Source organism: Juglans regia, chromosome 12 (genome assembly GCF_001411555.2).
Source record: "Juglans regia cultivar Chandler chromosome 12, Walnut 2.0, whole genome shotgun sequence".
NCBI lineage: Eukaryota > Viridiplantae > Streptophyta > Magnoliopsida > Fagales > Juglandaceae > Juglans > Juglans regia.
The window spans coordinates 19976201-19992800 of NC_049912.1; the positions used below are offsets into that span (position 1 = coordinate 19976201).

At 34.6% G+C, this 16600-nt stretch overlaps 1 protein-coding gene and 1 long non-coding RNA gene across 5 annotated transcripts; one reads left to right on the top strand and one right to left on the bottom strand.

Annotated features, from left to right (window-relative positions):
* The first annotated feature begins 2955 nt into the window (after positions 1–2955).
* On the top strand, positions 2956–7300 carry LOC108994724 (transcription factor MYB1-like). Its single transcript, XM_018970049.2, has 3 exons — positions 2956–3305; positions 3440–3569; positions 5831–7300. Exons 1-3 carry the CDS (start codon positions 3173–3175, stop codon positions 6933–6935), a joined length of 1368 nt encoding a protein of 455 aa, XP_018825594.1. The 5' UTR covers positions 2956–3172; the 3' UTR covers positions 6936–7300.
* A 2326-nt stretch (positions 7301–9626) lies between these two features.
* Positions 9627–14102, bottom strand: LOC108994723. Of its 4 annotated transcripts, XR_004797744.1 has the most exons (6): positions 14060–14102; positions 13814–13927; positions 12974–13017; positions 11808–11946; positions 10979–11043; positions 9627–10228 (listed from the first exon to the last, which is right to left on the bottom strand). It is a non-coding gene; the product is annotated as an uncharacterized LOC108994723 (long non-coding RNA). The 4 variants fall into 4 exon arrangements; XR_004797742.1 differs by having other exon boundaries at positions 13814–14076; XR_004797743.1 differs by having other exon boundaries at positions 12974–13101; positions 13814–14076.
* Positions 14103–16600: the final 2498 nt, after the last annotated feature.

Genomic DNA, 16600 nt, shown 5'->3' on the forward strand with positions numbered 1-16600 from the left:
GAGGAATTAGCTCTCAAGTCTTAACTTATGTAATGTCACACGTGTAAACGGTAAATTGGAAAAACCGGACCGGATCAAAACTAGAAAAACAAAAAGTTTTGGTTTCGATGATGAATCAGTCTGTATCGATTTTTAAATTTTTAAAATTGGTGTATATCGGTTTGGTTTCAGAATTTATTTAAAATCGGACCAGTTACACTTCTAAATTTTTGTAGTTAAGTTATATATTTAATCCATCATTTTCAATTGGTCATATAGTTTATATGGGAAGGAAAAAAAACTGAAAAAGGAATTAATCCTTGTTGAGAATACATATATAATATATGTTCACATATATTTCCTCATTTATATGATGTTTTACCATCTTAATCGATTAATTGCTAGCATTTAGATAAATATTTTGGAGTGTTTTTTTTCTAGTGCATCGATCACATATGTAAAGAAAAAGAAAAAGAAAAAGAGAAATATTAAATCTATAAAAAGATTTTACATGAGTAAACACACAAACTAACTTGTTTCATGTAATATGTCAAATCTAATATACAGTAAAATTAACTCAACATTAATCTAACATACCACATGATCAATTTATATAATTCCCTATATTCGAAAAGTACTGTATTTCATGGATCGAGTAGAAAGAACTTTACATGCTGATCAGCTTCAATATTAATTCTGTATTGTTGATTCTTTATTGACATGATATTTGAGATAGAATTAGGAAATTAGAGGCCTTCTTAAAAAACAATTAGCATTGATCGTTAAATTACTTAATTCCCTGTATATATATATATATATAATTAATTAGGTAGTTAATTAATTAATGTGTACTACCCGGCCAGCTAGCTAGCTACGTGCTGCCTATTAATCTCGAATTCGGCGCCAAATTAATGTTATATATTGCATATATAATACGGTATTAATTAATTAGTTTATGTGAATGTAATTAATCTATCTGATTACTTAATTTGGACCATTGATTTAATTGCGCAGTAGGCCCCCGGATTTGGATCGTCGGAGCTGGAGGTGAGTAATTAATTATGAATGCACAAGTACGATCATAAATACATCCATGCACCTCCTAATTCATTTCTTAATTGCCTCTAGCTAGCTGGATACTCCTAATTCGCTACTTTATTTCATTGACCACCGCTACGCACTGTTATTAGAAAATGAGTTTTGTTAAATATAATCATTTTTACGTTTTTTATTTTATTTTAATTATTAATGTGATTGAAAAAAATAATTATTTTATATTAAAAAAAAATGACACAATCAATCACATTAGTGAAATGTGTAAAGAATATATAAAAATGGCTGCACATAAAATTTTTATTAAAAAACTGGATCATAATGGAATGAGAAAATTATATTAATGTCTTTTCTATAAAAATATTATTTTATAAATTGATATAATTTAATATGATATATATATTTTTTAAAATTTTTATGTATACTTCAATTAAGTATGCCATGAATGTGATGAATAACTTAATGAACACATTTAAAATACTCAATTAATTGCATTTTCAATATATACTCAATGAAAAAAATCTATTTATAAATCTGTTTTTTGACACATGACTTGATATATCACTGATCGGTTTTACATTAATATTGATGAAAAAGTATTTTGTACGTATTTTCATATATATATATATAGATATATATTAATAAGTCTAAGTACAAGAAGCTGTGCATGTGTTGATACATGAGTACCAGACTTGCTAGCAGCAAATTAATTAACTCGTACTAGATTGTCAAGATCAACTAAAATATTTTTGATCATCACGTAACGAATCATTAATATATATATATATATATATATATATATATATATACATGAAATGCAGCTTAATTACACATGACTTGCAGCAGAAAAAACAATGCTTTTTAGTGACAGCAATCTGATCAGACCCGATGTATTAATATATGTGTGTGTGTGCATGGCTTTTGCCATCTAATTAAACTATGCATGTGATCCCAATTCAATGTTTTGGCACGATTGAAAATGACATTCTCAGAAAATGGTCCCTGTTTTCAGTTGAAGTCCACATTAATCACTACTACTTATAATGTTTATGCTTTTTACATGATTGGACTTAGCATGCAGCCATACAATATGGTTCACCCTGATGAGGATGAAAAAGATGGAGATGCTTATGTTAGGTGAGGCAATAAATCTCCATAAAACATGACATATTCTCAAAGAATCTTCAGAGCCCACAGGCCAGGCCGACTGCCATACTATAAACCTTAGATCAGCAACAGTACTCTGAGCAAGAGCTAGGTACTACTGTCTGTATATATAAAATTCATATATATGGGTTGAAAAAATCAAAGAAAAACTCTACTTCAATTCCCCAATACACACTTCATATATATATATATATATATATATAGGATCTAAATTAAATGCCCACCATTAATTTGGCTAGCTCTGATCGATCACCAGCGGCTGGCTATATATAATATGATCTATATATAATTAATGTATGTTGGGCCTCAACCTATATATATATATATATGTTGGAGTACTCAGATTAATTAGTACTTAATTAAAATAAAAATATATTATTTTGATATGAATTTTCTTTTTCCTTTTCAGAAGCTTTCGATAATTTTTACGTACAGATGATCTGTTCCAAGGTTAAATAAGAAAATCAAAAGCATTAATAAATCTTGTGAAAGTTCGATGAAGCGGTATCAGTAGCCCTCAAGTCTACTCGTGTTCCCATAAAAAATTCCTTTTGTAGTTATGTGCACGAAAGCTATATGACTGTCACATTAAATGGCCTTATATTCTCAGTTTGCTTTTGCATTTTTCTTAATTTTATGTACAGCTTCACTGCTATTTAATTAATGGCCCTATATCCTAGCTAGTGGAAGAAATCGATCACGCCGTGACACACTGTGGCGCTAGCTAGCTCTTAATTATTAAAGAGTGAGATTTCACACCGAAGAGGAGTTGTTCTTTAATTAGAAGATTCAGGACACAACAAAGCTTGGCCGGCCTTCCCTTAGACGTCCACACCATCATATTCATCTTCATCTCTCCCCTCTGGCCTGCATCTTCCTCGCATTGAGGATATAACGCAACCTCCTTCACATAACCATATAGTACTCCTCAGCTTTTCTATTGTCCTTCTCTGATCTCTTTCTCTCCATAGAGATGGGAAGGGCACCATGTTGTGAAAAAGTGGGGTTGAAGAAAGGAAGATGGACGGCTGAAGAAGATGAAATCTTGATCAACTACATTCAATCCAATGGTGAAGGTTCTTGGAGAACTTTGCCCAAAAATGCAGGTACCACATCTGTTTCTCTTTTTCTTTTTCTTGTTTTATTTATTCTCTTTTGATGAAGAATGCAATTAGGATACTGTTAAAAGTTGGGTGCTAAATACGCGATCAAGATTCTATTAATGGTCAATGTCTTAAAGGTTTGTCAAGGTGTGGGAAGAGCTGCAGGCTCAGGTGGATAAATTATCTGAGGGCAGACTTGAAGAGAGGGAACATCACTCCTGAAGAGGAAGAAACTATTGTTAAGCTGCATAGTGCTGTTGGTAATAGGTATATATTTTAGTTACTCTATGATCTGTACCATTATATATATATATATATATATATATATTTATATATACTCTTTTCCCACGAAGCATGCATACTAAATCATGCATAAAACCACAGATCATAGGAGCTTTAAAAAGTTTGAGAAATGGTGCATCGATCTCATATATAGCCTTCCTACCTAGGAAAAAGAAATCCTGACCAGTACTCCATCATTGTTTGTGTTCAGATTAAGCTGATAGAGGGAAAAAAAAAAAAATCAGAAGCTAAAGGGACATGATTATAAATGTTCATTTAACAATTCTAGAGTATGATTGATCAAAGATGTTGGTGTTTTATATCCTACTGAGCATCCATGTGTAAAGTTAGTCCGAATATATCTGAATTCTCTTGAATTCGGGGAACCCACGTCTAATAAGAATATGCTGATCATTATAGGCGCCGCAGCATTAATAGTTATAAGCATTTTATTTATGTTTTTCTGAACTACATGTACGGCATCATGCAAGAGTATTTATTTATGAACACGTACATGCACTGGAGTGCCAACAATTAAAGGGTGCCATTAACACCGGCCAGCTTCATGCCCTACTAGTACTACTGCAAATTTCGGCAGTCGTCATGATAGCTAGCAGTAACGAACCCCAAAGGCGCAGGTAAAAGGGCTAGAGGTAGCATCTGATCTTGCCCAAGCGCGCAAGGGTACTACGTACGTGAAAATAGGCTGTAAATTACATGATAATAATAGCTAGCTAGAGCAAGGGCTTGGCTTGAATGTGCCGGTTTATCGGCCACCGCTGACCGTTCTACGGTTCATGTACTCATGTACATATCTGATATGTGTTGACTAATATATATATATATAAGTAATTTTATATATAATCGTGTAGTGTGTAAATGTTGCGTAATCATTTTGAAAAAAAGTAGAGTTTACTGTTAAAAAATTATTTTTTTATGTGGATCTCATATTTTATTAACTTTTTTTAAAATGATTACGCGACGGCCACACAATTCACGATTGTAAATATTTTATATATATATATAGGATAAGATTCATTGGTTCTTTTGTTTCCATAGTTAAATAATATTTTCTTCTAAATGAATTGTTCATAATCAATTAGCAGCTAGCTAGCAAAATCGTATAATTAAACTTGGTTCTTTTATTATAAGATAATTGATCTCCTTAACATTCTTTTAATATTCAGTCTATGAAATTGTCCTTGTCCATTAATTGAGCATGCAGCTTGTGACAAACACATTCTATAAAAAAAAATTCAGTGCTTGATCTCATATAATATATTAAAGGAAATATGACAATTTAGGAGATGGGATGGAAGGAAATTAATTTCTCTAATTAACCTACTTTAGATGAACAATTTATTCTTAATTTTCTTTTTTTTAAAAACAAGTTTGAATTACTAGCTAGCTCATTTAATCAACAAGCTGCAGCTTGTATTTTAGTTTGTTTCCGCTCAGCTTTCAGCTTGAATTGATCATGCAAGTAGAATTCAATATCAAGTAGATCGAGCTTGCAGTAGTAGTACTAGTACTACTGGTCAAGAACATTTTCATTAATTTGTTTACAACCTTAAATATAATTAAGCACCGATGACTTTAAACTATTTTAAAAGTGTATTTGAGTTATGTTATATGCATATATATATACTAAACCTATATTTCGCTTTCATCTTACTATATATATATATATATATATTGGTGTGAACATTGACTTTTTCTTTAGGAAAAACAGGAGTACTTGATCCAAGAGTTATGAGCATTAATACCATCACATGATTAATACAACGAAATAGAAATAGGATAAAAGTATATATAGTATATAGTATTTTATAAGAATTAGAAGGGTACTGACAATACGCATGCATCGGCCTGAAGATATATAGCAAATTAAACGTTTTCGGGGAATGTTTTGTTGAAATATTCTAAGTGGAGTCATGAATCAAGCGAGATTTATGATTGCAAGGGTACTAAAGCTGAGAGGTGAGATCATGAAAAATTTTAAAAATAAAAATAAAAGTGGTGCCAATATATATATAAGAATTGAGTCAAAATTAATTTGGAGGAAGTACCTAAGCTTTGTATTAGAGTAGCTTCGGCCTTAAAAGAAATTAAAGAAATTCCAATGAAAAATCAACCTCTGCCTTACTTAAAAAAAAAAAAAAATTTAATATTTTAACAGCAAATTATATTCATATAGTGTCGAATTATATATCTTGGATTAATAATTTTATTAATGTTGCATGCAGATGGTCTTTGATAGCTGGGAATTTACCAGGACGGACAGATAATGAGATAAAGAACTATTGGAACACACACTTAAGCAGAAAGCTTTACAGCTTCACTCGGACCACAAGTGAATCCCTGTCTTCCATTATCAATATGGCTGCTGCATGCAAGCGAAGAGGAGGACGAGGTAGAACCAGATCAAGATCTTCAGCCATTAAAGAGCTCAAGAACACAGCCTCAGCTGGTATTGTTGGAACGTCATTACCAAAGCCTGATCATCATCATCATCATGATGGAGGTGGTGGAACCGCAAATAATAATATTAGTTCCGAGGTGCTTGATCCAGCGTCATCCAAAGAAAAACCGCCACATGATGATGATCTACCCGGTACACTTCTAGAACAGGTTGAAAAGATACCAACGATGATGGGTATAATGGGTTCGTGGGGCCCCCCAGAACAGAAATTAGGAGATGATCAGGTCAGAACTATAAACAACCTCGGTGTGCATGCAGGTTCTTGTCCGGACAATATAGATCAGAGGATATTAGGCGGCCATTGCGGTAATCATGAGATCGGTAAGATCAGTAGTAGTACTACTGCAGGGTTACGCCCAGTAGTACTCCAGCACAGAGAAAGCGAGGTCTTGGAGCCTTACGAGTGGCTCGACGGTGAAATAACGAAGCTTAGCTATATTCTTGAAAGTGGGTTTGTGGAGGATCATCCAATTGAAAATGCTGCCCATCATGATCATAAGGAGTTAATTAGAGATCAAAAGGAGCAGAGATCAGTAGAACTGAATGTTGGGGCATTAAGATCAAGAAGAGATCATCAGAAATTATTAGAGACCACAAGTACTGATGATCAGGACATGGAGAGTAGTGTTCTGAGCTCCTCCAATGCAGATGGTGGAGATCAGTCATGTTACGATTGCTCTAATTACTCAATTAATAATAAAAATTCATCATCAGGCTTTGATGATGAATGGATGGACTGGAATTGGGTAGGTGGTGTTGATCAATGTCATAACCAATATTGGGCCTTATGGAATGAAGGAGACAAGATGTCGACTTCTTGTTTGTGGGAAGCTGCAGGCAGCAACAAAGGTAGTACTGAAGAAAAATAGTACTGTTATCAAGCAACAGATCAAAGTACGTACGTAGGGTTTGGATCAGTTGGAAACAATATTCCAATATATATATATATATATGTTTTTGCAAAGCATGAATAGTACAATTTAAAAAAGAAATTAAAGGTACTTTCAAGCAGGGTGGGGAAAAATAAATAAATAAGTAAATTATAAAAGTACGTACTTTCAAACTGCAGTTAGATAGTATATATAAGACGTAGGATATATCATGCATATATGCCTGTATTTGTTGCTCAAATCATGCGCGCATTCAGTTTGTAAGAAATAAGGTTGTGATCATTATCATTAATTTATCTCATCTACGTACGTTCCCCCGTACGTGTTGTTTTATGTTTTCCACACTTAAGCTTGCTTATTTACTTTTTGTTTTTATATATCTTTTTGTTTATTCTCCCCTTGGTTCCACGAGTCCTAATTATCAAATCTCAATCTCCATTAAGGAAATTTGATCTTTAGAGATGAAATATTTTAGGGACGAATTAAATTTCATCCTTAAAAGTATTTATTTGAGACAAAAATTAAATTTTGTCTCAAAACATGAAAGCGGTTTTTTACGCATTTGAACAAACAAATATCTGTTCAAACTAGACTTTCTGGAATTAAATATAGCGTCTAACAAAAATAAGCTGTTCGAACAGTATTGCAATTCACATTTGAATGTTTACATAATTGTTCGAATAATAGTCGTGACGGAAAAGTATAGAAAATTGTGCCGAAGAATACTGTTTGAATGCGATATTTAATCATTCAAACGATTTTTTTGCTAGAAAGTTATAAATAAATATGGCAAGGATGGTTGCTATACGGTTCAAACGTACCCATACATGTTCGAACATTATTGTGATTCACGTTAGAATGTTATAATTGTTTGAATAATAGTCATGGCGGGAATATATACAAAACTGTGCTCGGGAAAAGTTAGAAACTGTTTGAACGCAATATTTAATTATTCGAACGAATTTTTTGGTAGAAAATTATAAATAAATCTGGCGGAAATGGTTGCTATACCGTTCAAAAGATCATTTTACGTTCGAATGGATTTATAAACAGTTCGAATTCTCATAAGAGTCGTTCGAACGGTGGCATAAACAATCAAAATAAATATGATTATATAAATTTATTGAAATACAATCAAATATTTTAAAAATAAATATTATTTGAGTCTATTAATTATCATTTTCAAAATATGAAAAATCTACCTATACGGATTAATTATTATTTATGGTAAATTAAAATTTAACTAATATGTCATCCTAGGAATTTTATATAATTAATTTAAAAATTAATTAATGACTTTTGTTATGGTAAATAAGAATTTACAATTAAAAAAACATTACCTTCTAGGTAATGTCATTTTTTATATTGTCAACTGGCAGGTAAAATAAGGAAAATGATTTTTGATAAGAAACAAATTATAAGAAATTAGGTCTTTTCCAGTGCTTAAAATCGTTGCAAATACTTCCAATAATCGCTGCATTTGATCAATTTTGGCAATTTTGAAATCGCTGCATGTTCGACAAAATTAAAGCGCAACTTTTGATCAATTTCAGCGATATGCAAAAATCGTCACAAGAAATTACTATTTCCGGCGATTTTAGTTTATCGCAAATGTCACAAAAATCGACGAAAATGGCCTTCCTATTTACTATTAAAATTGCCGAAAAAAATTATTTGTCATTATTTTTTCCAACGATTTTAAATGATTTTCATCATTATGTATTAGCAGCGAGTACATAATGATGATCAGGTTAGAACTGTAAACAACCTCGGTGTGCATGCAGGTTCTTGTCCGGACAATACAGATAAGAGGATATTAGGCAGCCATTGCGGCAATCATGAGATCGGTAAGATCAGTAGTAGTACCACTGCAGGGTTACGCCCAGTATTCCAGCACAGAGAAAGCGAGGTCTTGGATCCGTACGAGTGGCTCGAAGGTGAAATAACGAAGCTTAGCTATATTCTTGAAAGTGGGTTTGTGGAGGATCATCCAATTGAAAATGCTGCCCATCATGATCATAAGAAGTTAATTAGAGATCAAAAGGAGCAGAGATCAGTAGAACTGAATGTTGGGGGCATTAAGATCAAGAAGAGATCGGAAAATAGAGACCACAAGTAGTGATGATCAGGAGATGGAGAGTAGTGTTCTGAGCTCCTCCAATGCAGATGGTGGGGAGTGTTACGATTGCTTTCTCAATTAATAATAAAAATTCATCATCAGGCTTTGATGATGAATGGATGGATTGGAATTGGGTAGGTGGTGTTGATCAATGTCATAACCAATATTGGGCCTCATGGGACAGGATGTTGACTTCGTGTTTGTGGGAAGCTGCAGGCAGCAACAAAGGTAGTACTGAAGAAAAATAGTACTGTTATCAAGCAACAGATCAACGTACGTACGTGGAAGAAAGATTATCAAGTTTATATATATAGTTTTTTGCTTCATATGGGTGGGTTTGGATCAGTTGGAAACATTCCAACATATGTTTTTGCAAAGCATGAATAGTACAATTTAAAAAAGAAACGGTACTTCCAAGCAGGGTGACGAAAAAAAATTTTCCGGTAAAGTTTACTTGCTGGAAAAGGTGTTTCAGAAAATAAAATAAAAATGCACAAAATCGAATACAAAAAAAAAAATTATACACATTCAAGTTTTGCAAGCTTCACAATTTTACCTTACACTATGGATTGCACTTATATTCTTTTTACATACTTAAAAAAGATCCAAGGTATGAGCTACTAATATGACCAAAATTGACATCGATTGTGTTTTACAATATACAATGTCTAACCAACCAAAAAAAGCATTCTGCTTGATAGTTGTTCTCTCTAATACACACTATTTAGTATTTAGTCTAAGGGAACCACTTTGGAGCAGTCGGTCTGCTATTGACCCATTAACAGCCTCCAATTAAATTTTGACACATAACTTATTTCACATTAAGTCAATAGAGTGCATCACACCAGACTATTCATCTGATCCCAGACCTCTCATGTTCCATGTTCTCAGTCATTTCGTCTTCTCCTGCCACTATCGCCAAGCATCTCTACCGCCCATCATTCCCGCTGTCGCCCATCTCTGTCGTCGATCTCCCCCATCTTCGTCAATCATCCCCATCTCCTCTCCCAAAAATCAACCCACAATCACAGTGAAACCCATCTTTGCTTGGTTGCCAAGAAAACTCAGGAAGAAAAGAACAGAAAAATGGGAATCAAACACATTTCAGTGGCGCCCTTATTGCTTCCAACATTTTCTCAGCAACCAAACAAAACTGAAGCCAACACAAACCGATTCAAACTCCAGCAGAAAAAAAAAAAAACATTAACTTCTGATTTCCAAAATACAAGTCACGGGCTAGAAAACAAAATATGAGCCAAAATAAATGATTATTAAAACTTGAAGAACATGACCAATGGTCGTACATGAAAAACCCTAAAATGGAGAGGGCCGTGGTCTGGGTTCCGTGGGAGAGAATGGAGAGAGGTTGCGTTCCTCGTGCGACGACGGAGAGAGGGGTTGTTGTCGTGGCGGTGAGGGCGGTTGTCATGGCGGAGACGGTTCCATGGGAGAGAATGGAATCGATTTTGGAATGAGTCCGAGGGGAGAGAATGGAGAGAGGGAAATCGTGCGTAATACCATGGGGTTGGGGCACATGGTAGTGTTGGTGAGTTGTCTACATTGAAGTCATCCATTGGTGGACTGTTGATGGGGGAAAAACAGTCCGACCGGTGTCAAGATTAACTCTTAGTCTAATCCCCTTGTGTGATCCTGCTTTTAGAATTAGTATGCTCTACAAGACGTATTGATCTAAACATTTATACTAAGACCATTACATGCTAACTGCAACTGCAACTGTAATATACAATATCTAAACCTCTTTTAGTACATTATACCTACACAAGTACTTGAATCTTTTGAACCAACCTTTTCTAGTTAAGTATGCATCAACGCAAAGCCGAAAGAATATACTTTTTAGACTAGCAATAAAATCTTCCATTTAAGAGGACGAAATGGTCAATACCTTGATTAGTCCTGTCTTCTTGTCAAGCTCATATTTCACCTTACTTCCCTTTGTGATCTCAACAACTTGTATCATTCCAATTAGTAATACAACAAAGAGATACATTAGAAAATGTGCCTAAAGAAAACGAGTTTCAATTTAAAAGTTGAAAATTCTTGCTAGATAAGAGAAAGTACTGGAAATTTAAGAAGGCTGAGAAAAGTTGGCAGCTGGGAAATAGAGTCTAATAGATGTTGAGAATAATTTGCAAGGAAAGGGGGTGATGGTCACAAAATTAGCCTGTAGCACTAATGTTTTACCCACTAGGATGAAAGGGAACACTGCTGGATTGGGTTGCATGGGAAATGGAATGACCATAAAGAAGGTGTAACTGCTTTGATAATTCTTATTGGAGAAGTGATCATATTTGCATGCTGGCAAAGAGTTAGAGATTCATAAAAAACAGAAATTAGTGCGAAGATGGTGATCTTAAATGCTAGAAATCTCACTTGAACATTCTTTTAGCATGTTACCACCCAAAAAATAAAAAAATCAAAGTTAATATCTACTAGTAGGTCCCCCCCTTCTAAAAACTGAGGGAGATTTTGGTTGCATTATTGGAAGCACTACAATCAATACAGAAAATACAGAAAAATAAGGCAGACGAAATTCAACCTCAGAACATGTTTATTCCCTTCACTAACAAACCACTTCATATTGTAAAGCCAAGTTCGAAAACATACACAGTTGAAAATATGAGATGCTCCAGGTCTTGCAGACAAAGTTTTATGGAGCAGAATTAGTACCTTTAAGTTTATATGAACACTGAATATAGTAGGTTTATACATACCAATCTCGAGATCACGCCAAGGGTGTGCAGCAACTGATCTCCTTGACAAAGATGAAAGGATTCTCTCATTCAATCGGGGAACTGAACGTTGGGCATGATTTTTTTTTAGCTTCAATTTCATGTGCCTCGTCACTCATCTCTAATAAGATGCAGAAAAAAAAGTCACATGGAAAGCTTGATAAAATATTAAAATTAACAAAGCTGTGGATTCAAAAACTCTGGTTCTTAAATCAGGATGACAAATATGAGAATCAATTATTTCAGTTGCAGGAGGTGGCAATGCCATAAAATCGCTGGGGTAGTCTGATATTGTTGCAGCCAAGATTATATACAAATCACTCTAGAAGCAAATGACATTCAGATCAAATACACTTCCTTTTTGTGAAAATAGAATGTAAGGTGATATCGTGGATCAAGAGCCCATTACAAAACATGTGTTTCTTCCAAAGTTTCAAGAGTACTCAAATTTAAACAATACCCATTTCCAAACTCAGTACAAAAATAAAACTTAACATTAGAATACAAAACATGTAATTTTCAAACTTAGTGCAAATACAAAACTTATACATGCCATTTTCAAACTCAGTGCAAATATAAAACAATAGAGAACGTAAATCCGACCCACTATACATGCCATTTCCAAACTTAACATTAGAATACAAAACATGTCACTTGGCTGAAATATTGCAAATACAAAATCTGTCCAGTTGTAGTATCTAACCAAAAGAAAGTCCATCAAATTTATTTGGTAACTGAGAACTCACTTTACATGAAACTTGCATGCGTTTTATGAGTATTATGAAATACTAATGATATAAATGTGGTTCTTGGTAAATTGAAATACAACATACTCAACTCAACTAAGCTTTTAATCTCAAATATATGAGTCTTAAAACCACATAGAAGAGTATCATGTTAACTCCACAGCAAAGAACTAAAAGTGCTTCCTATATTTTAGCATCCTGTGTCATATATTCTTATTTTCTTCTTTGCATCAGATTATCTTATCACTTTTCTTAAATCCATGCATAAACTCTTGTTGAACCTAATCTTTCCAAATAAATTAAATGATGTTTCATTGTTGGAAGCAAATAATAAACTGTATATCAACCTCAACCTCAAATTATAAACATTTCAGAAAAATTGGAGAATTAATTAAGGCTAACCTTTAGCATGTTGCCTTCACTAAATGCCCTCCACATTCCATAAACTGCACCAAAATCCATGCCATGATTGGATCAAGGCTCACAAACGGTTCTTCCAAGTATGCTCAAATTTGAAGCAAGTGATTCCTCTTGATTGAATGAAATGATAACACCACCCCAAGTAATGAGTACTCTAGCTAGGTGTCTCATGTATACTACTTGTGCATGGGGGTTTCACCATTGCACTTATTAATAAAATCTTTTTACTTCTAAAAAATAAATAAAGAGAAACTCAGTAACAGAATGTGTTTAGAGAAGCTCTTTTTAGTGACTAACAGAGTGTCATGAGGTATTGGAAATTGGACTAGTTTATCATGTTTTCATAAGATTCTATGTCTTCTCCCTCTAATTCTAAAATGTGTTTAGAGAAGTTCTGGGAAAATATGTTAATCGATAGAGTACAAAACTAAGTTACAAACAAAACAAAGGACAAAGGTTAAACCACACTATACCTTCCACATCAGATTCTTTGGATGAGTAACTGATGGTTAGCAAAATGAGGAGTACTAGCCAGCATATGGTTAGCTTTAGAGGATGCCAACTTAAAACATTTACAAACATGCAACAGTCCTCAATTTCCAATGATTTGTATATATCCCAGATGCATAACCTTAATTGACTGATCCTATGGATCTACAACCAGTTCCAATACTGCATGATTCCGAAAAAAGGAAGTTACATACATAATCTCGGTTTGAAAATTAGATTCCCCTATATAATATGGCAAAGATTAGACAAATGGCTTCTCCATCCACGAGAGACTGAAAAATGATAAAAAGCATTTGCGCAAGAAATATTTACTTTGATTGGGGATCCGAGCGTTCAGAAGAGGAATGCCTTCACTTCAAAGGAAGCCAATGGACATTGTTCAGCATTGAGAGGAAAATCGAAGCCAGAATACCGTGGTCATCACACCTGAATACAGAGACGTTCGGCCAACTCAACTCTTGCACAAATCAAATAAATTGAAAAAAAGGTTTTGAATAGACTAGATTAAGGGTACCACCCCTCCATCCCTAACAAATTTCATATGGTCATTAAAGAAACCTGTTAGGATGGTTCAGTGCAGGAGATTGAGAGTGGAAGGCTGTCATGTTATGAAGAGAAATGTATTTTAGTGTTGAGAATAATCGAGTTAGGAAGTAGAAGTAAATACGACATCGTATAGTTAGAATAATTTGTTGTGCACGTGTTCATTAATAGTTGAATTGTCTGTTTTAACCTTACTTACAAATAGGAAGTTACAATATTACCCTTGCTGTAACAGAAATAACTGACTCATTTTCACATGAGTTCTTGTATAAAAACCTACGGAAGGCTATGAGAAAGGTATCTGAAGTATTATACATAATTCATTTTCTTGGAGGTTCTGATCCCTCGAATGATCAAAAGTGTTTCTTTCTTCTTTTCTTGTTCTAGTTACTAACGTACTGTAACAAAGTGGTATTAGAGATTTGGGCCATTTGGTCTCTGCAGAGGGGGTTAAAGCAGATCCCTCTAAGATTAAAGCTATGATTGAATGGCCATTGCCCAAAAACATTAAGTCCTTGAGGGGTTTTCTTGGACTAACTGGTTACTACAGAAAGTTTGTGAAGGGATATGGTATTGTAGCTGCCCCACTCACTCAATTGTTAAGGAAGGATTCTTTTGTATGGGGACCCAAGGCTTCTAAGGCATTTGAAGCTTTGAAATTAGCTATGACTAATCCTCCTGTGTTAGCCATGCCTAATTTTTCTAAAGAGTTTTTAATTGAATGTGATGCATGTGGTAAGGGAGTGGGTGTTGTTTTAATGCAAGATGGGAAACTCTTGGCTTATTTGAGTCAAGCTTTGAAGGGTGAGGCATTAGATTTGTCTACCTATGAGAAAGAACTTTTGGCATTGGTCTTGGCAGTTCAAAAATGGAGGCCTTATTTGCTTGGGGGCACCTTTGTCATCAAAACAGACCAGAAAAGTTTGAAGTTCCTGCTTGAGCAGAAAATTGGAACTCCTTCACAACAGAAATAGATTAGCAAGCTCCTTGGTTATGACTTCAGGATTGAATATAAGAAGGGGAAGGATAATGTAATTGCTGATGCTTTATCTAGAAGAGAAGAGAGCTCTGAATCAGAGTTTTCTTTGGCTGCTATAACAGTACTCGACCCCATTTGGTTAGAGGAATTGAAATCTTCTTATTTGCTGGACAAGGAAATATCTGACATCTGTGAGAAGCTAAAAAAGGGTTCCTTATCCACTTCTATGTTTGAAGTGAAGAATGGTTTGCTGTTTAAGAAGGGGAGGTTATTTTTTTTCTGCTTGTTCTCCACTTAAAAATTAGATTCTCCATTTTGTTCACAACAGTGCTGTGGGAGGTCATTCGGGCTATCAAAAGTCCTTGCAGAGGCTTAAAGCAGATTTCATATGGGCTGGTATGAGGAAGGATGTGAAGAAACTTGTTAGAGAATGTTCTATATGTCAGAAGTGCAAAACAGAAAACTTGTTACCAGCAGGTTTATTACAGCCCTTGCCAATACCAACTTCTTCATGGAGTGATATCTCCATGGATTTCATCGAGGCCTTGCCACCAGCAAAGGGTTTTTCTGTAATCTTTGTAGTGGTGGATAGGTTTACTAAGTATGCTAATTTTTTGCCCTTATCTCACCCCTATACAGCTGCTACGGTTGCTCAGTTATTTATTAACCAGATTTTTAAGTTGCATGGCATGCTAAGTACCATTGTTACTGATAGGGATGTGGTATTCACTAGCAATTTCTGGAAGGAAATTTTCAAGTTGCATGGCACGAAGTTGAACTTTACCTCAGCTTACCATCCTCAATCCGATGGTCAAACTAAGATAGTAAACAAGGCAGTACAATAGTACTTGAGGTGTTTTGTGTTTGAGAGGCCAAAACAGTGGGTTCATTGGCTGCCTTGGGCAGAATATTGGTACAATACTTCTATACATTCTTCCACATGAATAACTCCTTTTGAAACTTTGTATGGCAGACCACCTCCTTCCTGGTTGTAATATGTGGTTGGTACAACACAGAACCATGCTGTCGATTCCAAATCAAGGGAAGAGATTTTGGGAAGTCTTAAAAAGAATTTATTGGTAGCTCAGTCAAGAATGAAGCAATATTATGATAACAAGCATATTGATAGACAATTTGTGGTAGGAGATATGGTCTATTTGAAGTTACAGAAGTACAAACAGAAAAGTGTTGCAGCCATTCCTTATCCTAAGTTGGCTCCTAGATTTTGTGGGCCATTTAAAGTTTTGGAGATAATTGGTGAAGTTGCTTATAAACTAGAATTGCCTTCAGATGCTGTGGTACATCTAGTTTTTCATGTTTCTAGACTTAAGAAGCATGTGGGTCCTAATGGGAATGTGTCTCCTTCGATTCTTTTGCTAATGTTCATGGGCATGCGAGAGTGGAGCCAGAATGTATCCTGGAAAGAAGAATGACACCAGTTAACAACCAGCCTTTCATTGAGTTGCTTGTGAAGTGGAGAGGAGCACCTCAAGAAGATTATTCATGGCCATACCAGTGGAGCAGCTTAGATTCCAGTATCCTGACATTGTGGGCAAGGTCTTTTGAAGGGGAGGGAA